Source organism: Oncorhynchus masou, chromosome 3 (genome assembly GCF_036934945.1).
Source record: "Oncorhynchus masou masou isolate Uvic2021 chromosome 3, UVic_Omas_1.1, whole genome shotgun sequence".
In the NCBI taxonomy this organism is placed as follows: domain Eukaryota; kingdom Metazoa; phylum Chordata; class Actinopteri; order Salmoniformes; family Salmonidae; genus Oncorhynchus; species Oncorhynchus masou.
Genome location: NC_088214.1, coordinates 11,653,091 through 11,675,854, shown reverse-complemented (window position 1 = coordinate 11,675,854; position 22,764 = coordinate 11,653,091). Strand labels below are relative to the sequence as shown.

The window sequence follows — 22,764 nt, the reverse complement described above, 5'->3', positions numbered from 1 at the left end:
ATTTTCAGAGGGTGATTTGGGCTCCCGGGTGGCTTAGCTGTACCTTTCTCACAGATCCTCTTCAACCTCAGGAGGCTGAAGTAATTTGGCTTAGTCCCTAAGACTCTTACAAACTTTTACAGATGTACAATTTAGAGCATCCTGTCGGGCTGTATCACCACCTGGTACTTCAACTGCACCGTCCGCAACCACAGGGCTCGCCAGAGGGGGGTGTGGTCTGCCCAACGCATCACCGGAGGCACACCGCCTGCCCTCCAGGCTACCTACAGCACCCGATGTCACAGGAAGGTCAAAAAGATCATCAAGGACATCAACCACCCGAGCAACAGGCTGTTCACCCCGCTATCATTCTCTGAGAGAAAGAAAGAAAGAAAGAAAGAAAGAAAGAAAGAAAGAAAGAAAGAAAGAAAGAAAGAAAGAAAGAAAGAAAGAAAGAGAGATTTATAGAAAGCATACTTAAATTCACTGGATAAGACAGGGGAAAAACTCCAGATATAACAGACTAACCCTTGCCCCATGACACATAAACTATTGCAGCATAAATACTGGAGACTGAGACAGGAGGGATCGGGAGACACTGTGGCCCTGTCTGACAATACCCTCGGACAGAGCCAAACAGGCAGGATATAACCCCACCCACTTTGCCAAAGCACAGCCCCTACACCACAAGAGGGATATCATCAACCACCAACTTACCATCCTGAGACAAGGCCGAGTATAGCCCACGAAGATCTTCCCCACGGCACAACCCAAGGGTGGGCACCAACCGGGACAGGAAGATCACGTCGGTGACTCAACCCACCCAAGTGACACACCCTTCCTAGGAACGGCATGGAAAAACACCAGTAAGCCAGTGATTCAGCCCCTGTAATAGGGTTTGAGGCAGAGAATCCCAGTGGAGAGAGGGGAACCGGTCAGGCAGAGACAGCAAGGGTGGTTCGTTGCTAAAGTGCCTTTCCGTTCACCTTCACACTCCTGGGCCAGAATATACTCAATCATAGGACCTACTGAAGAGATGAGTCTTCAATAAAGACTTAAAGGTCGATAGTGAGTCTGCGTCTCTCACATGGATAGGCAGCCCATTCCATAAAAATAGAGCTCTATAGGAGAAAGCCCTGCCTCCAGCTGTTTGCTTAGAAATTCTAGGGACAATAATGATGTACGGCAGGACCAAATTGGAAAGATAGGTAGGAGCAAGCCCATGTAATGCTTTGTAGGTTAGCAGTAAAACCTTGAAATCAGCCCTTGCCTTAACAGGAAGCCAGTGTAGAGAGGTTACACTGATAAGTGGGCATGTGCCTGAACAACAACATGTTTCCCTGTACACTCTCTCTTTACCAGGTGGTGCCCCCTGCCTAGCCCCAGTGGGGGGAGAGGGGGGTACAGGGGCTCCATCCTTTTCTGCCTCTGGCTGTTGACGATCATCTGCCCTGCCTCAGTGTCAAGATTTTCCCGCTGCCAGTCCCCCACTGCATTCTGGGTAGCTCTACTGGAGGTCTACTCTTTTTTTTACCAATGTTTCTCCCCAATTTCATGTATTCCAATTTTGTCTCATCGCTGCACCGCTGTACGGACTCGGGAGAGGTGACAGTCGTGAGCCGTGCGTCCTCCAAAACACAACCCAACCAAGCCGCACTGCTTCTTGACACATTAGGGACGATTTCGAGTTTTCATAACAATCGGAAATCTGTATTTTTGGACACCGATTTGGCCGATTTAAAAAATTTAAAAAAATGTACACCTTTATTTAACATTTATTTAACTAGGCAAGTCAGTTAAGAACACATTCTTATTTTCAATGACGGCCTAGGAACTGTGGGTTAACTGCCTCGTTCAGGGCAGAACGACAGATTTTCACCTTGTCAGCTCGGGGATTCAATCTTGCAACCTTACAGTTAACTAGTCCAAAGCTCTAACCACCTGCCTCTCGTTGCACTCCACAAGGAGACTGCCTGTTACGTGAATGCAGTAAGCCAAGGTAAGTTGCTAGCTAACATTAAACTTATCTTATAAAAAACATTCAATCATAATCATTAGTTAACAACACATGGTTGATGATATTACTAGTTTATCTTGCGTGTCCTGCGTTGCATATAATCTGACTGAGCATACAAGCATACAAGTATCTGACTGAGCGGTATAATCCTGCAGCAGCAGGATCGTAAGCATTAATTCAAACAGCACTTTTGCGTTTTGCCAGCAGCTCTTCGTTGTGCGTCAAGCATTGCGCTGTTTATCTCATCCTGAGATGAGGCTGGTGTAACCGGGGAAATGGCTAGCTAGTTAGCGGGGTGCGCGCTAATAGCATTTCAAACGTCACTCGCTCTGAGACTTGGAGTGGTTGTTCCCCTTGCTCTGCATGGGTAACGCTGCTTCGAGGGTGGCTGTTGTCGTTGTGTTCCTGGTTCAAGCCCAGGGAGGAGCGAGGAGAGGGACGGAAGCTATACTGTTACACTGGCAATACTAAAGTGCCTATAAGAACATCCAATAGTCAAAGGTTAATGAAATACAAATGGTATAGAGGGAAATAGTCCTATAATTCCTATTATAACTACAACCTAAAACTTCTTACCTGGGAATATTGAAGACTGATGTTAAAAGGAACCACCAGCTTTCATATGTTCTCATGTTCTGAGCAAGGAACTTAAACGTTAGCTTTCTTACATGGCACATATTGCACTTTTACTTTCTTCTCCAACACTTTGTTTTTGCATAATTTAAACCAAATTGAACATGTTTCATTATTTATTTGAGGCTAAATTGATTTTATTGATGTATTATATTAAGTTAAAATGAGTGTTCATTCAGTATTGTTGCAATTGTCATTATTACAAATAAATGTAAAAAATTGTCAGATTAATCGGTATCGGCCTTTTTTGGTCCTCCAATAATCTGTATCGGCGACCTCTATTTGAAAGTGACCTCCAAAAATTGTGTGCCAATGAACTCAAGTTTACGAACGATGTCAAATGTGATATAGCAAAGCACCTGAGTGAGTTGGGTGCGCAATTAGGGGATTTAATAGTTTTTACAGTCATTTTCTTAATGGATGTGTGCTTATTAGTAACTGGAATAAGTAGTTTCATAAATGTGTCAAGTGCAGCGTCTGGTTGCTCCTCATTACACACCACAGACCAGCAACTATTCTTTACATCATCAACATATGAATCACTACAAAACGTATTGTTCTTACCTCTTATACATTATATTAGGCCCAGCCTTTGGAACATTGGTTTTCCTAGATATGGCTATTATATTGTGATCGCTGCATCCTATGGATTTGGATACTGCTTTAAAGCAAAGGTATTATCTAAGTGAGTATCAGAGATAGTCAGAATATGAATGTCATCTGTTACAAGCAAGTTATTGACTTCATGGCCCATGTTTCTTAGGCTACGTATGTTAATATGGGCTCTTTTTAGCACTTTTCTGGGTTGCTTGATTGTTTTTAATGCTTTACTGAGAAGCTTATCGGAGGTAGACTTACTCATGTTATTTACATTGGAGCTGATAGGGCAGGATGAGCTGCATAATGTGGTCTTCCTACTATTGCACACCGCCTCAGTGCTAACAGCGTAACTCTGGTTTATAGGCTCATGATTACTGCTTACAATAGCTGTAGGATAAACAGATGTATTCGGTGCAATTAGGGGTACAGAAATTAAATGTACCCCTAATGGTAATGAAAGGCGCTAATGGTAATGAATGTAGCGGAATCAGTGGAATGGTATTAAATACATCAAACATGGTTTCCGGGTTTTTGATACCATTCCATTCACTCTGTTCCACCCATTATTATGAGCCCTTCACCAGCCTCCACTGCTCTCTGTGTATCCAGGGCTCTCACTCACTCACTCACTCACTCACTCACTCACTCACTCACTCACTCTCTCATCTCTGTGATGCATAGTTAGGTCTGGGAGTTGTGCTGCTGCTCTGCTGACGTGGGCTTGCATTGCTTTGTCTTGCATCAGTTCCTGGACACAGATAAAAGGATTTAGGTCTCCCTCTCCTGAACATTGTGTGTGTGTGCACGCATGGAAAGGCTCGGGGAGCCGATCGACATCTATCCGCTCTCTCTCTCTCCCTCCCTCCCTCAACTCACGGCGGTGGTGATTAGCACATCAGAGGTTGTCGATGGGCCGGGCGCTAATGGGAGCTGACAGGGCTGTAAACAAACATCCGCCATTGAAGAGGCCCGCTCCCGCTTGCTATATGTTTATTTTTGAACCATTCCATTGTAGATTTTGCTTTATGTTTTGGATCATTGTCTTGTTGGAAGACAAATCTCGTCCCAGTCTAAGGTCTTTTGCAGAAATTTTTCAGTTTTTGATTTGTTAAAAAAGTTTGAAATATCCAATAAATGTCGTTCCACTTCATGATTGTGTCCCACTTGTTGTTGATTCTTCACAAAAAAATACAGTTTTATATCTTTATGTTTGAAGCCTGAAATGTGGCAAAAGGTTGCAAAGTTCAAGGTGGCCGAATACTTTCGCAAGGCACTGTATCCACATAATTTTCCTTGCTCACGATGCCATCTATTTTGTGAAGTGCACCAATCCCTCCAACAGCAAAGCACCCCCACAACATGATGCTGCCACCCCCGTGCTTCACGGTTTGGATGGTGTTCTTCGGCTTGCAAGCCTCCCCCATTTTCCTCCAAACATAAGGATGGTCATTATGGAAAAACAATTATATTTTTGTTTAATTAGACCAGAGGACATTTCGCCAAAAAGTACGCTCTTTGTCCCCATGTGCAGTTGCAAACCGTAGTCTGTCTTTTTTATGGCGGTTTTGGAGCAGTGGCTTCTTCCTTGCTGAGCGGCCTTTCAGGTTATGTCGATATAGGACTCATTTTACTGTGGATATAGATACTTTTGTACCTGTTTCCTCCAGCATCTTCACACGGTCCTTTGCTGTTGCTCTGGGATTGATTTGCACTTTTCGCACCAAAGTACGTTCATCTCTAGGAGACAGAACACATCTCCTTCCTGAGCAGTATGGCGGTTGCGTGGTCCCATGGTGTTTATACTTGCATACTATTGTTTGTGCAGATTAACGTGGTACCTTTGTTTGGAAATTGCTCCCAAGGATGAACCAGACTTGTGTAGTTCAGCAGCCATGACAACGGCCATGACATCATTTTGGGGAATTTTCCAAGCTGTTTAAAGGCACAGTCAACTTTGTGTATGTAAACTTCTGACCCACTGGAATTGTGATACAGTGAAGTATACGTGAAATAATCTGTCTGTTAACAATTGTAGGAAAAAGTGTTGGAAAAATTACTTGTGTCATGCACAAAGTAGATGTCCTAACCAACTTGCCAAAACTATAAGACATTTGTGGAGTGGTTGAAAAACGAGGTTTAATGACTCCAACCTATGTGTATGTAAACTTCCGACTTCAACTGTATATGTTATACCTAAAGGGGTCCTCAAATAGCTAAATGATTCATGGTATGACCATCTTAAAACAATTCCAGCTTTTTAAATGTTGCCATTTGTCAAGCACTTACCCTCTGAGGTCCACTCCCTGGCATCTCATGATTGATGTTAGTGGCTAGCAAGCAAGCAGCTGTGGTTTTCAAACAGGGGGGGGACGACTCTGCCTCACACCCATACTACCAAAAGTTGCTATACCTTTACTTTTAATGAAACAAAGTTAATCTTCGAACAAAACAGAAAAAACGTGTATGATCAACAATCTGGAAAAGAGAACACTGTGTTTGCTGATTAATATCAAAATCACAACAAAATTTAACTATCTTACAAAAAACATGATGGATGATGGTTGCCCAGCATGGTCTCATAGACTAGACGTAACATAGTAAATGTAAATCCGGGACACTCAAATTAATATGATATGTTATGTTCGGTATGTTACATAAGATTGAAAGTAACTTAAGTAGGATGGTTGGTCGGGGTGGATGAGTAGACGTATAATGCGAAGGTCTAGCAAACTAAAGGTTGTGTGTTTGAATCTTATCACATATAACTTTAGCATTTTGTATAATTAGCATCTTTACAACTACTTACTACCTTTTAGCTACTGTGTAACTACTTAGCACGTTAGCTTAACTTTAATCCTAACCTTAACCCTAACCTTAACCCTTAACCCTAACCCCTAGCCAAGCTAACGTTAGCCACCTAGCTAACATTAGCCACCTAGCTAACGTTAACATTTGCCACCTAGCCAACGTTAGTGTTAGCCACCTAGCTAACATTAGCCACCTAGCTAACGTTAACATTTGTCACCTAGCCAACGTTAGCATTAGCCACCTAGCTAATGTTAGTAACAACAAATTGTAATTCGTAACATATATGTTTTGAAATCCGTCACATATTGTACAAATTGTAATTCGTAACATATTATATAAAATGGATGATGGACATCCACAAATGAATTCATACCTTAAGAAACGTAACATATCATACTAATTGGAGTGTCCCGGATTTACATTTGTTTGGTTACGTCTACCCCTGAGTCCGGGTTGGGTTGCCTTAAAGAAAGTAAACATAACAGTGTGATGAAACTTTAGCATATTACTCAGTGGTAATATCTATGTTCAAAAATACCACCTTCAACCATTTCTCTGAAACACACATATCATACAAGGCATCAGTGCGTATGGTCAAGCATATCCCTTTGTAATTAGTACGGACATCTATAATCCACTGTCAAAATCTTTGTTGTCTCACTGAATGAGCAAACTCATAAACTGCAAAACCTGTGACAGACCCACATGGTTTAGTTTCAGTCTCAGACCACCAATACATACATAATCAAAGATCTCTCAAAGCTTTCTGCAGCCACAATAACCTGTGCTAAAACCCATTCCTTTCTAGGGCCATTTTCAGACCTCTTCCTGGTTTATGGACATTTCTCAACCCAGTAGATTTTCACCAGTGTCATTCCCAGTGGGATCGGTGATGTTATCCCCTAACGGAGGAAGGTACTTCCTGGGATCACCAGGGAAAGGTACGGAGGGGGGCTGATTGAAATGCCCCATCAGGAAGATTCCGATGGTGCCCATGAAGAACGACAGCGCCATGGCGATGAAGCACACCCTGTCAATCACCCGGCCAACCAGGAACCACTCCTCATTCTCCTGTTGTGGCATCAGAGGTACAGGTCAGAGGGGAGACTCACTCTAAATGTTGGGAAATCAGTTTCCTTTCAGTAATGTTCTGGCACAAAATGGTAACTGTGCATCACCCAGGTGGGTGAAACACATTTGGGAGACTCACACTCTCAAAGTTGTTTTGTTGCCTGGCACTCTTGGCAATATGTTTGCAGGATTCCACACACTGGCGTACCTCCGGTGAGGCCTGGGCCAGGCTGGTCCCCAGGTCTTGTGCCGTACTCCCCTCAAGACTGTTATCTAGGGTCAAAGGTTAAAACAGAGAATTAACCTATACAAATTTTTGCAAATTTCTCACAGCTAAGATTGAAAATATGGTAACACTTTACATTAAACTGCCCTTATTATTGTGTAATTACACTGTACTTACAGCAGCAAACCTAACCCTAGCTTCATGTCCAGCTGCTGGTTCAACCCTAACCCTAGCTTCATGTCCAGCTGCTGGTTCAACCCTAACCCTAGCTTCATGTCCAGCTGCTGGTTCAACCCTAACCCTAGCTTCATGTCCAGCTGCTGGTTCAACCCTAACCCTAGCTTCATGTCCAGCTGCTGGTTCAAACCTATCCCTAGCTTCATGTCCAGCTGCTGGTTCAACCATATCCCTAGCTTCATGTCCAGCTGCTGGTTCAACCCTAACCCTAGCTTCATGTCCAGCTGCTGGTTCAACCCTAACCCTAGCTTCATGTCCAGCTGCTGGTTCAAACCTATCCCTAGCTTCATGTCCAGCTGCTGGTTCAAACCTATCCCTAGCTTCATGTCCAGCTGCTGGTTCAACCATATCCCTAGCTTCATGTCCATTTGCTGGTTCAAACCTATCCCTAGCTTCATGTCCAGCTGCTGGTTCAACCGTAACCCTAGCTTCATGTCCAGCTGCTGGTTCAACCATATCCCTAGCTTCATGTCCAGCTGCTGGTTCAACCATATCCCTAGCTTCATGTCCATTTGCTGGTTCAAACCTATCCCTAGCTTCATGTCCAGCTGCTGGTTCAAACCTAACCCTTATCCTAACCCTTATCCTTATCCTAAGTGGAGGGTAAGTACAGTGTGAACAAAAAATCCCATCAATTCCCATTGTATTATTCTATGCCTAACCCTACTCACAGATCTTCTCCAGTGCAGATTTCATGAGGCCGTCTCTCTCTCTGAGCCTGGAGAACATGAGTTCAGACCGGGCCGTCTTCATGACGTATTCTTCTGCCTTGATGATGAGTCCTAGGGAGCTGCGACGCCGGCAGGGGACTAGGAATATGTTACTCCCACTGTCGGTATTGTGACTGTGACCATTACCGGTTCCATCACTGAGGTCACAGTCCTCAGACGGTGTCCACGGTCGCATCTGCATCCTCAGCAGCCGAGGCAGGATGTTCAGCAGGACCTGAGGTCAACATTGTCAAGGGTCAAAGGTCAACACCAGAGTTGGGGTAGGTAGCCTAGCGGTTAAGCGCATTGGGCCAATAACGAAAGGTTGCTGGTTCGAATCCCCTAGCATAAACTTTTGATGTGCCCTTGAGCAAGGCACATAAACCCAATTGCTCCTGTAAGTGGCTCTGGATAAGAGCGTCTGCTAAATGACCAAAATGTAAATATAGGGCCAATTTGAATGGAAGGTACTCAATTCAGGAAGTCTATTTACATATATACATAGATTACTTGTCCTTAGTTTATTGATAAATCATTCAAATTAGATTTTTTTAAAAATCTATTCATGATTTAGAATTTCAGTTTAATTCCTGAATTGACCCCATGACCCCATCCCTGGTCAACACTACCAGTCCAGTATCAGCCAAACTTATGGCCTAACAAGCCATCCGGTAATGCAGAGGACCATATAAAACCACATTAGAGGCGTGGGACGCTTCTGACAAACTTGTTGGTCACAGTTTTACAGTCTTACCTTCCTGACTTTATTGTTCATGATGTGTGTATTGGGGGATCTTAGAGACAGGTTCAGCACGATGACACAGTTCATTACTATGATGGTGGTCACGGACATGACAAACATCAGGTACCTATAAAACACACGAAGCCATTAAAGCTAACGGTTACAGAAGTCAGGACTGCAGACAGGCTCTATAGATCTCTGTTACAGACCTCTATATACATGACCTGTTGTTATGTTGGACACCTCCTGACAAAAACATACGTTTTTAAATATTTTGACATTTTTTGCAAAAATAAAGATTTAAGGAAAAACAGGCAGGCACCACATTACTACAAGACAAAACAGCTCACTCAATCAAATATGATGGTCTATATAAGCCAGCTTTGATATAATAAAAAACATATTGAAAAGGTAGTGAAATGGGGTCATGTCTTAGTGGGAAGAATCCAATACTCTGCGTTGTATGTGGTACAAATCATATTATTGTGGGAACTTCTCCTCTAAGAGTATGAATTACGCGGTTTGAGAATGTTTGAATACTAAACAACCTGCTTACACATAGTTTGAATTACAATACCAACACTGTAGTAGGTCAAAGCCGTGTGCTGGAAAACCTTGGTAGAGCATGGGTAAAGTACAGTAGGCATTGTGTGAATTTCCTTTCTTTATCAACTTTGATCAATGGCTAATTCTCACTTAAAACATAGTTTATTTTTATTTTTATAGAATAACATATTAGAACTAGAAGGCCGTTTTCCATTGTGAACACATTGAAAATTGTGTGACTTGCTTCCACTCTTTATATGTATTTTTGTGGTAGTTGAAGAAATTAAAAAAATGTACTTAAAGGGAAGCAGTAAAATATAGTCTAAGTAAATGATATTAAAATAAGTGTTCCTACTTTCCGATAAGAGGAACAGTCTGGGAGGTTTCTGGGACCTTGTTGGCTATGAGGATGAGGAAGACAGTCTGGGCCAGGAGAATCATGATGGACACCGTGCACTTCTGACCCCCAGCTGACCAAAACCAAAATCAGATCACAAGCACAGAGAGTCAATCAGTTGATGAAAATCTACATTTACATTGATATTTTACATTTACATTGATATTTTAGTAATTTAGCAGCTCTTATTCGGAGCGACATGCAGTTTATCATACTGTATGTACTGGGTTTCACAAGCATCTATAGGTGTATCAGAAGTGTTACCGGGTAGGTTAGGTGAATGTCTTGAGTGCGGACAATGAGTATGTGAGTATGTGAGTGAGTGTGCGTGTGTGCGTGTGTGTGTGTGTCTGTGTGTGTGTGTGTGCGTGCGTGCGTGCGTGCGTGTGTGCGTGTGTGTGTGTGTGTTTGTGCATGAACGTGTGTGTGAGTGAACGTGGGTGTGCATACGCGTGTACATGTATATGCGTCTGTGTTTGGGTGTGTGTGTGTGTCCATGCAGTCGTCACCTTTGGCAGGCAGGAAGTAGACGAGCAGGCCCAGGGATGAGATGAGGACACAGGGAACGATGATGTTGATGACGTAGAATAGAGGTTTCCTTTGGATCATCAGGAAGAACACCACTTCCTGGTGCTCTAACTCATCTTTAGTGTAGCGCTGGTTAATCATCTTCTTAGCAGGCCTGTGTTTGATAATCCACTCCCCATTCTCTGAAAACAGACGAGAGCTAGAGTTAATATGAATAGTGTCATGGCTCCCATGTATGCTGCTTAGAACATTATTTCCACTGGATGTCAGAAGGTGAATTCACCAATTTGTAAGTCGCTCTGGATAAGAGCGTCTGCTAAATGACTTAAATGTAAATGTAAATTATCCAATTCTGTCTAGAATGAGATAACGAGAGAACAAGAGAAGGTTTTAAATCCTCTTCAGTTCCCAGATGATGCAATAACTTTGTATTTGTTTTTAAGAAACAGAACCCAAATTGAATTGAACGTTTATTGACGATTCTATGAACATTTTTTGGTCTTGTTGTAAAATGCTCTCATGTTATCCTCTGTTCCCTAATGTTCCTTGTATTTTTCATACGCTCACAAAAACAAAAAAACATAAATCAATCAAGGTGTTTGCGGCGTAGGGTTACTACAATACCTGTAAAAGCCTCGGGGTCGATCACCACCCACTCCACAGGCTGGTTGTCCTCCTCTGTAAGAACTAGTTCTATCTCGTTAGCGTTGTAGGTCTGGGAACTGAACACGGAGATAGAGGAAACAGTCATCCATAACCGTGAAACTAAAAACACAGAACACACTCCACTGACACACCAATAAGCTGCGTCTCATATTGACTAACTTGATGTTTTTTATATTTGTGGTTCAATTGATTGGTTTCCCAGACCATTTTGCGTACACTTTGGGTTGGATTGAATCCCTATTGTGGAAGATCCATGTTATAGCTCGATCGAAATTTAAAGGCAATGTTCCTGTGTTTGCAGAGACTGCATTCACAGTAAATGCTGCATGTGTCAGCTGAATCGGAAATGAACTTTACATTTTAACAGAGCTTTGCGATGCGGATTGAATCCAGCCTCTACTCAATTCTTTCAGATCTGCTGTACTGAGGTTATATTCAGTTGAGATTCAGTCATTAGTGGGGTGTGTGTGACTGTGACACCCATACCGGAACACCATGGTGCAGTTCTGCCAGTCGAAGGGGAAGTAGTTGACGGTGATGGAGCAGGCGCTGCGATAGATGGCAGGAGGCAGCCAGTACACACAGCCACCAGGAGACACCAGGGCATTACAGTACATGGCTATCTCAAACTTTCCGTCTACACTTTGGAGAGAGAGAGAGAAAGGAGGGAGTTTATGTATGGGATCACATGTTTTGTCCTAACATGGATGCCGTTATCATGACTCTGCAGTGTTCCCTTGGCCAGCACGTTAAGTGATGATTTTACGTCATGCTTTCTAGACTCACTTGTTCTCCAGGATGATGTCAGGCAGCCAGATGCTCTTGGATGGGATCCTCATCTGGGAGGTGAGGTTTCCGTACAGGATAGACCTGGGAGATTGGTCCCACCTCAGCCTGTAGTCACACCATTTCTGACAATGGAAAAAGCAGATAACAAATAGAATATGAAAGGAAACAAAGACAAAGAGTCGAGTGACATGGTGTGGTACTAAGCCACTGTGTGAGTGTTTAACCTGAGTCAACAAGGGATTTTACCATTTCAATCCAGACGCTGGTTGTAAGGGCTTCTTCCTTTTCATTCTAGGGATGGAAAGCAAGATGATCACACACACACACACACACACACACACACACACACACACACACACACACACACACACACACACACACACACACACACTGACCAGGGAAATAAGGTTGGTGAGGGTCATCTTGACGGTGACCTGTGTGATGTCACCACTCTTCTCCATGGGCCGGATGTTCTTGTTGTAGCCTCTCATCAGGTCCTTGAACAGCTCCCCCTCCAGGTTCACCCCTGCTACTGCTGAGATTCCATCAGAGACAAAATGATTGAGTGAGATAGAGAGAGACACATGGTGAGATACAATGAGAGACACCAAGTGGGTTACAGTGAGAGAGACACATAGTGAGATAGCGGGAGATAAGGTGAGATAGATGGAGATAGAAGGAGATAAAGTGAGTTGTTAATACTTCAATAGGGGAACACACAAGGTTGGATGTCAGCTAAAACTACATGATATATACAAAAACATGTGGACACCCCTTCAAATGAGTGGATTCAGCTTTTTCAGCCACACCCGTTGATGACAGGTGTATAAAATGAAACACACAGCCATGCAATCTCCATAGACAAACATTGGAAGTAGAATGGCCTTACTGAAGAGCTCAGTGGCTTTCAATGTGGCACCGTCATAGGATGGCACCTTTCCAACAAGTCAGTTCGTCAAATTTCTGCCCTGCTAGAGCTTCCCTGGTCAACTGTAAGTGTTGTTATTGTGAAGTGAACATGTCTAGGAGCACCAACGGCTCATCCGCAAAGTGGTAGGCCCCTCAAGCCCACAGTACGGGACAGTCGAGTGCGTGGCATGTAAAAATCACCTGTCCTCAGTTGCAAGACTCACTACCGAGTTTCAAACTGCCTCTGGAAGCAACATCAGCACAAGAACTGTTAGTCGGGAGCTTCATTAAATGGGTTTCCATGGCCAAGCGATGCCAAGCGTCGGCTGGTGTAAAGCTCGACGCCATTGGAGAAGAGGAAACGTGTTCTCTGGAGTGATGAATCCCACTTCATCATCTTGCAGCAAATTTCCTGCAGCAAATTATTCTTTCAATGTTATATACAAACAGCTAAAATATGTATTTTATTCCAGCTTCAAAGACATAAAAAACAAACATTGTCAAGATATGCCAGGATATGCATAGAATTGGTACCATTGGAAAGAAAACACTTTGAAGTTTGTAGAAATGTTAAAATAATGTAGGAGAATATAACACAATAGATATGGTAGGAGAAAATCCAAAGAAAAAACAATCAAAATTAGAATGTTTTGAGAGACCGTGCTCCTACAATGGAAAGTATAGGGGCATACTGAATTCTAGCTCCCAGGATGCAACTCCTATGGTTTCCACAGGGGGTCAGCAGTCTATGTTCAAGGTTTCAGGCTTGTAACTTCCAAAACGAATAAGAACTATCAGTTTCAGTACAGTCTTGGACATTTGTGTTTGGGCACGCCATGAAGATAAGACGCACCTGCTAAAATCGCTTTCCTATTGTACATACTTCTTATAGTTTGATGACATTTTAGAGTATCTGATGAGTAAATAGAAATGTATTTTGACTTGTTGAAACAAAGTTTAGGGGTAGATTTTTGGATGTTGAACAATTGGATTACTCAAATCGATGGCGCCAACGAAACATACTTTTTTTAATCTAACAAAACAACACTGCATGTTATAGCTGGAACCCTTTGGATGACAAATCAGAGGAAGATATTCCAAAAGTACGTGAATATTTTATCTCTATTTCTGAATTTATGAAACCTGTGCCGGTGGAAAAATATTTGAATGTGGCGCCCCGTCCTCAAACAATCACATGGCTTTCGCTGTAATAGGTACTGCAAATCGGACGGTACTGTTAGATTAACAATAATTTAAGCTTTCAACCGATATAAGACACTTGTGTGTACCTAAATGTTTAATATCCATAATTTTGATGATAATTTATTTCAATTGCGCACCCTCCAGTTTCACCCGGAAGTTGTTCCGCTAGCGGGAGGCCTCGGCTTAAGAAGGTTTTAATAAAAGACAGCTTCCCTAAGGGCCTTTTTTTTGAACATACAAAAATAGCTAAACTATTTTTAATAGTTTATTCTGTTCTCCAGTGACACTTTTAAATCATGCAAAACGTTTGTGCCATTTTGAAGTGCATGTATAAAGCTTTAAACTCATGATCATAATGCTTCTGCCAACCGCTCTGAAATCCTGTATAAGCTACACAACCCATACCCTGACATTCCACCATATACCAATAAAATACCAATTGAAATACCTCTAGAAACCAGCCATGCTTATACAGTAAAGTGGAAGCCAGCATTCTTACCAGTAGTGAAGATGAAGAGAAATATCCATAGACCGAGTGGTAGAAAGTGCTGAGATCCTGCCGACATCTCTGGGACTGAGATTATTGTTTCACACCGACACTACTCTTTAGGTTTGGCTGCCACCTGGACAAGGGGTGAGGGGTGTGTGTGTGTGTGTGTGTGTGTGTGTGTGTGTGTGTGTGTGTGTGTGTGTGTGTGTGTGTGTGTGTGTGTGTGTGTGTGTGCGTGTGCGTGTGTGAGGTGGTCAGGGTTGTGTCAGTTTCAGGGGAGGGTTTACTGTCTTATAGCCCTAAAAGTATTTCTGGAGCGCTACACTCCTACTGTCCAACCCAGGACTGCATTGTCAGCTGTCACAACGCACGCATGCACGCACAAAAACACAGACACACACACACACACACGCACGCACACACGCCTATACACATACACACACACACACACAGACACACACACACACGGCACTGGAATGTGTAGTGACCCTTTTACGTGCTCCTTACCCATTATTTAATGTTGTGTTTTTTTACACTGATCGTAACTTTTTTTGTACATAATGTTATCGCCATGGTTTCCCATGACCGAAAAGAACAGCGATCACTAACCTCGATTTGTATGAAGATTACCACTTCAAAGATTCGGAGGCGCAGGATGTACTGCTCACCCCGGACCAGGCCCTCATCCCCGAAACTCGGAAGAGAAAGATACAGCGATATAGAGATCAAAGTGGGGGCACACTGATGGAACTACTATTTAGAGATCAAAGTGGGGGCACCCTGATGGAACTACTATATAGAGATCAAAGTGGGGGCACCCTGATGGAACTACTATATAGAGATCAAAGTGGGGGCACCCTGATGGAACTACTATATAGAGAAACTCAATATAGAGGTGGGGGCACCCTGATGAAACTACAATATAGAGGTCAACGTGGGGGCACCCTGATGAAACTACAATATAGAGGTCAACGTGGGGGCACCCTGATGGAACTACTATATAGAGATCAAAGTCGGGGCACCCTGATGGAACTACTATATAGAGATCAAAGTGGGGGCACCCTGATGGAACTACTATATAGAGATCAAAGTGGGGGCACCCTGATGGAACTACTATATAGAGATCAAAGTGGGGGCACCCTGATGGAACTACTATATAGAGATCAAAGTGGGGGCACCCTGATGGAACTACTATATAGAGATCAAAGTGGGGGCACCCTGATGGAACTACTATATAGAGGAGACCGACAGCAGCTAGCCCTCATAACGTGTCAGTAACTACTGTAGCCATCATGAAATGACAGCAGCTAGCCGCCATGAGGCGACCGACAGCAGCTAGCCATCATGAGGTGTCAGCAACTACTGTAGCCGTCATGAGATGACAGCAGCTAGCCATGAGGCGACAGCAACTAGCAGTCATGAGGCGACAGCAGCTATCCGTCATGAGGCGTCCGACAGCAGCTATCCGTCATGAAGTGACAGCAACTAGCCGTCATGAGGAGACAGCAACTAGCCGTCATGAGGCGACCGACAGCAGCTTGCCGTCATGAGGTGACAGCAACTACTGTAGCCGTCATGAGATGACAGCAACTAGCCGTCATGAGGCGACAGCAGCTAGCCATCATGAGACGACAGCAACTAGCCATCATGAAGCGACAGCAACTAGCCGTCATGATGCTACTGAAACTAGCCGTCATGAGGCGACCGACAGCAGCTAGCCGTCATGAGGTGACAGCAACTACTGTAGCCGTCATGAGGCGACAGCAGCTAGCCATCATGAGGTGACAGCAAGTAGCCGTCATGAGGCGACCGACAGCAGCTAGCCGTCATGAGATGACAGCAGCTAGCCATGAGGCGACAAAACTAGCCGTCATGAGGCGACAGCAGCTAGCCGTCATGAGGTGACAGCAACTAGCGGTCATGAGGCGACAGCAACTAGCCGTCATGAGGCGACCGACAGCAGCTAGCCGTCATGAGGTGACGGCAACTACTGTAGCCGTCATGAGATTACAGCAACGAGCAGTCATGAGGCGTCAGCAGCTAGCCATCATGAGGCGACAGCAAGTAGCCGTCATGAGGCGACAGCAACTAGCCGTCATGAGGCGACCGACAGCAGCTAGCTGTCATGAGGCGACAGCTGCTTGCCATCATGAGGAGACAGCAACTGCACCCTGATGGAAAAATCCCTCTAATATTGCTCCTGTAATTCACAGCCAGGCTCAGTTTACAGAGTCCCTCGGGAGATTGTTTGTGTATGGGACATATTTGGAATGATTTAGTGATAATAGCTTTGCTTACTGGCATGGAGAGCATTTGCTGTGGTGTCTGTGATGTGTGTCTGTCAGTCTGTTGGCCTGACAAAACATTTTCGCCATTGTCCTATATGTGTATTTACCACTTCTTAGAATATATTATTGCAGTTTTGCTTGAATATTAGCATTGATTTCCAGATTTCAGGACTGATATGGGATCAGCAAGAAAAATCATTATTCTACTGGTTTATAGCACATAACACTCATAATATCATATAGTACAGCGGTCCTCAAACTCAGTCCTGGGGACCACAAACATGTATTTATTTGCCCTAGCACTACACAGTTGATTCCAACAATCAACTCATCATCAAGCTTTGATTATGTAAATCAGCTGTATAGAGCAAGGGTGAAAAACTAAATGTGCCCTGGAGTTTGGAGAACGCTGACATAATATAATAACAATATGACAGACTTCTTAACGTCTGATGTAAGCTTAACAACTACTGACTTTACACTGTCATCATGTGATTATTCAATTTAAGAGATCCCACTGTCGAAAGTTTCAGCTCAGATCCAAACCTTGAGGCCAAAGCCCTCTAATGCCATATGAAAGAAACTGTAGGCTAGCTAGGCTGGGTGGATAACTTGCTGTTGTGGAACAGATGTATAGGCTTACAGTATGTTTATACAGTTGTTGCCCTGTTGCCTATTTATTCTCCCTTCTCCCGAGTCCCAACCTGACTAGCTCTTTTTAGGAGCCCCATACTTCTCATGCTTTCCCTCTGGGGCAGTGATGGGCATAGGATCTGTAGCGTGTGCAGGCTTTTTTCCCTCAGCCCAGCTTAGGAATAGATCTGATTCAATAATTATGGTCTTCATAATAGATGACGAGTTGAATCTTGAATGGCTCAACTTCCATTTTGAGCCCTGAGTCAACTTCTTCACAAAGCTAGTCTGAGACAGACATTCCCTTCTTTTCCCCAACTCTGACCACCATCATCACCCAAATAACTTTCCTATCAGGGTGAGATCTGATCTGTGAACTGTAGGTCTGTCAACACAGCTGCAGTTGTTTCTGGTAGATCAAGCCAATTGTTTGTTGATAGTGTGTATACAAACCATCCAAATCATGTCAGACCTGAAAGACAATCCCATATCTGTGACAAGGGTCTGGGAATAGGGATAAGGGCTATGGAGATGAGGGGGGGGGTTGATGGTTCCCTTCCCCCTATCATTCCTCCAGCCTGGATCACAGCAGCTGCTGTGTTGACAGGAAAGCTAATGTTAAAGAGTCAACATTATGCTTATTCTGGTCCACTGTAGACGATAGACAAAACAAATAAGACCTTGATTCAACCTCTTATTTGAGGTTGAATTAACCTCTTGAAACTCTAGGGGCGCTATATCATTTTTGGATAAAAAGACGTTCCCGTTTTAAGCGCAATATTTTGTCACAAAAAGATGCGCGACTATGCATATATTTGGTATCTTTGGAAAGAAAACACTCTGACGTTTCCAGAACTGCAAAGATATTTTCTGTGCGTGCCCTAGAACGTGAGCTACAGGCAAAACCCAGATGAAACGGCATCCAGGAAATGAGCAGGATTTTTGAGGCTCCGTTTTCCATTGTCTCCTTATATGGCTGTGAATGCGAGAGGTGTGAGTCTGCCCTTTCTGTCGTTTCCCCAAGGTGTCTGCAGCATTGTGACGTATTTGTAGGCATATCATTGGAAGATTGACCATAAGAGACCACATTTACCAGGTGTCCGCCCGGTGTCCTGCGCCGAAATTGGTGCGCAAAACTCAGCTGCAAGTATTTTTCCATGGAATTCAGAGAAGAAAGCAGGCTTCCACGAACGATATATCAATGAAGAGATATGTGAAAAAACACCTTGAGGATTGATTCCAAACAACGTTTGCCATGTTTCGGTCGATATTATGGAGTTAATTCGGAAAAAGTTTGACGTTGTTGGTGACTGAATTTTCGGTTCGTTTCGGTAGCCAAATGTGATGTACAAAACGGAGCGATTTCTCCTACACAAAGATGCTTTCAGGAAAAACTGAACATTTGCTATGTAACTGAGTCTCCTCATTGAAAACATCCGAAGCTCTTCAAAGGTAAATGATTTTATTTATTTGGTTATCTGGTTTTTGTGAAAATGTTGCGTGCTAAATGCTACTCAAAATGCTAAGCTAGCTTAGCATACTCTTACACAAATTAGTGAATTGCTATGGTTCATAAGCATATTTTGAAAATCTGAGATGACAGTGTTGTTAAGAAAAGGCTAAGCTTGAGAGTAGGCGCATTATTTTCATTTTATTTGCGATTTTCAGAAATCGTTAACGTTATGCTATGCTAATGAGCCTGAGGCTTTATTCACGATCCCGGATCCGGGATGGGGAGTTTCAAGAGGTTTTAAGAAGGACCATGATTGATTAATTGATAGATTTTTTAAAAATAATTTATAAATGAATGAGATCAGAGTTGAAACGACTGGACAATTACGTTCACTGCTGTATCACCACTTTACATTACCTTACAGCATACTGTATCACCACTTTACATTACCTTACAGCATACTGTATCACCACTTCACATTACCTTACAGCATACTGTATCACCACTTCACATTACCTTACAGCATACTGTATCACCACTTCACATTACCTTACAGCATACTGTATCACCACTTCACATTACCTTACAGCATACTGTATCACCACTTTACATTACCTTACAGCATACTGTATCACCACTTCACATTACCTTACAGCATACTGTATCACCACTTTACATTACCTTACAGCATACTGTATCACCACTTCACATTACCTTACAGCATACTGTATCACCACTTCACATTACCTTACAGCATACTGTATCACCACTTCACATTACCTTACAGCATACTGTTTCACCACTTTCACATTACCTTACAGCATACTGTATCACCACTTCACATTACCTTACAGCATACTGTTTCACCACTTTACATTACCTTACAGCATACTGTATCACCACTTCACATTACCTTACAGCATACTGTATCACCACTTCACATTACCTTACAGCATACTGTTTCACCACTTTACATTACCTTACAGCATACTGTATCACCACTTCACATTACCTTACAGCATACTGTATCACCACTTCACATTACCTTACACCACTTTACATTACCTTACAGCATACTGTTTCACCACTTCACATTACCTTACAGCATACTGTATCACCACTTCACATTACCTTACAGCATACTGTATCACCACTTCACATTACCTTACAGCATACTGTATCACCACTTCACATTACCTTACAGCATACTGTATCACCACTTCACATTACCTTACAGCATACTGTATCACCACTTCACATTACCTTACAGCATACTGTATCACCACTTCACATTACCTTACAGCATACTGTATCACCACTTCACATTACCTACAGCATACTGTATCACCACTTCACATTACCTTACAGCATACTGTATCACCACTTCACATTACCTTACAGCATACTGTATCACCACTTCACATTACCTTACAGCATACTGTATCACCACATTACCTACATTTCACATTACAGCATACTGTATCACCACTTCACATTACCTTACAGCATACTGTATCACCACTTACAGCATACTGTATCACCACTTCACATTACCTTACAGCATACTGTATCACCACTTCACATTACCTTACAGCATACTGTATCACCACTTCACATTACCTTACAGCATACTGTATCACCACTTCACATTACCTTACAGCATACTGTATCACCACTTCACATTACCTTACAGCATACTGTATCACCACTTCACATTACCTTACAGCATACTGTATCACCACTTCACATTACCTTACAGCATACTGTATCACCACTTCACATTACCTTACAGCATACTGTATCACCACTTCACATTACCTTACAGCATACTGTATCACCACTTCACATTACCTTACAGCATACTGTATCACCACTTCACATTACCTTACAGCATACTGTATCACCACTTCACATTACCTACAGCATACTGTATCACCACTTCACATTACCTTACAGCATACTGTATCACCACTTACATTACCTTACAGCATACTGTATCACCACTTCACATTACCTTACAGCATACTGTATCACCACTTCACATTACCTTACAGCATACTGTATCACCACTTCACATTACCTTACTGTATCACCACTTCACATTACCTTACAGCATACTGTATCACCACTTCACATTACCTTACAGCATACTGTATCACCACTTCACATTACCTTACAGCATACTGTATCACCACTTCACATTTACCTTATCAGCATACTGTATCACCACTTCACATTACCTTACAGCATACTGTATCACCACTTCACATTACCTTACAGCATACTGTATCACCACTTCACATTACCTTACAGCATACTGTATCACCACTTCACATTACCTTACAGCATACTGTATCACCACTTCACATTACCTTACAGCATACTGTATCACCACTTCACATTACCTTACAGCATACTGTTTCACCACTTCACCACAGCATACTGTATCACACTTCACCTTACAGCATACTGTATCACCACTTCACATTACCTTACAGCATACTGTATCACCACTTCACATTACCTTACAGCATACTGTATCACCAAGCACAGAAGATGGGATAATCATTTTACTGAGATGTTTTACAAAAATACAAAGCATGTCTCTCTATACAAATAAATATAGCAAAACGAAGATACCAACGTACAGCATGTACAATCAATGCTTTAGGACTGTTTTCAAAAGACAGAAATTTTTGAATAACTTATTTTTTTATACTGGCTCATAGAATGGGCTGTGTCTCACTGCATTATGCCAGCCATGGAGAACAACAAGCTATCTCCGTGCACGGTTGCAAGGCATACATTCAAGGCTGTGTGTACAGATAGAGGTCAGAGGTCAGGCTCTCCAGTGGGCTGAAATGATGTCATATTGTAATGTCCCACTCCTGGCTGTGTTCTTCAGAGAGTACAAGCAGAGTTGCTTTGAGAGAATCACAGGTGATATACTGACACAGATATGGCAGCTCTATGTGTGCGTGTATTATGTTTAGGTCTCCTAGAATGCCCACCGCCTGCCCTCTCTCCTCCCATCTGAATGAGTAGTCTCCAGTCTCCTGGTCACTTCTGGGTTCATTTCCCCAGCAGATAATGTCTATGGTCTCTGCCGTCACAAGCTGACACCAGACCACTTCTACACTGAGTCTTTGACGTGTGTTTGTTCTGTTGTTGATAGTGTTTACGTTTTGAGAGCGCCCAGCGCCAGAGCGATGATGCGTGGCATGCTACGGTAGAAGGACCTGTTCTCCAAACCCACCAGGCTGTAAAAGGTCAGAGGTTGACCCCCCACCACCGCATTAACCCATGCCTTGTACACGTTCTTAGAGCTCAGGTCTACTAGCACCTGAGAGGAGAGGAGAGGAGAGGAGAGGAGAGGAGAGGAGAGGAGAGGAGAGGAGAGGAGAGGAGAGGAGAGGAGAGGAGAGGAGAGGAGAGGAGAGAAAGAGAGAGAGAGAATGGAATGAAACAGTTATACAGTGACACATCATTTGAAGGAAGAACAAGTGATAAGGTCTGAGTGTTTTGAGTTTACTTGTCTTTGACATTATATACCAGGGTTTGGCTCAATTTAGAAGTTTGGAATTGGCTCGCATTCAACTCAGGAGTTGAAATTATACATTTGTTAATTGAATTGGATACCCCCACAGTATGTACAATTAGAATTTGAGTTTGAGTGACATTAAATATGATTTAATTCAGTACATTTCAAATCAATTCCACTCAGTCATAGAACATGAGTGTTTCATTGAATCTGAGAGGTCACACTTCCAAATACCAAAGAATCACTTTTCTCTGGAAACAATGTTCACATATTCTTTTAACCTTAGTGTATAGAATAG

The 22,764-nt window shown here is 42.9% G+C and overlaps 1 protein-coding gene across 1 annotated transcript; it reads right to left on the bottom strand.

The window, feature by feature from the left end:
- Positions 1 to 6,611: 6,611 nt before the first annotated feature.
- On the bottom strand, positions 6,612 to 14,699 carry chrng (cholinergic receptor, nicotinic, gamma). The gene is made up of 12 exons (XM_064927293.1): positions 14,561 to 14,699; positions 12,345 to 12,484; positions 12,196 to 12,240; positions 11,947 to 12,071; positions 11,647 to 11,802; positions 11,119 to 11,216; positions 10,476 to 10,676; positions 9,925 to 10,039; positions 9,036 to 9,150; positions 8,243 to 8,516; positions 7,248 to 7,381; positions 6,612 to 7,108 (listed from the first exon to the last, which is right to left on the bottom strand). Exons 1-12 carry the CDS (start codon positions 14,625 to 14,627, stop codon positions 6,884 to 6,886), a joined length of 1,695 nt encoding a protein of 564 aa, XP_064783365.1. The 5' UTR covers positions 14,628 to 14,699; the 3' UTR covers positions 6,612 to 6,883.
- Positions 14,700 to 22,764: the final 8,065 nt, after the last annotated feature.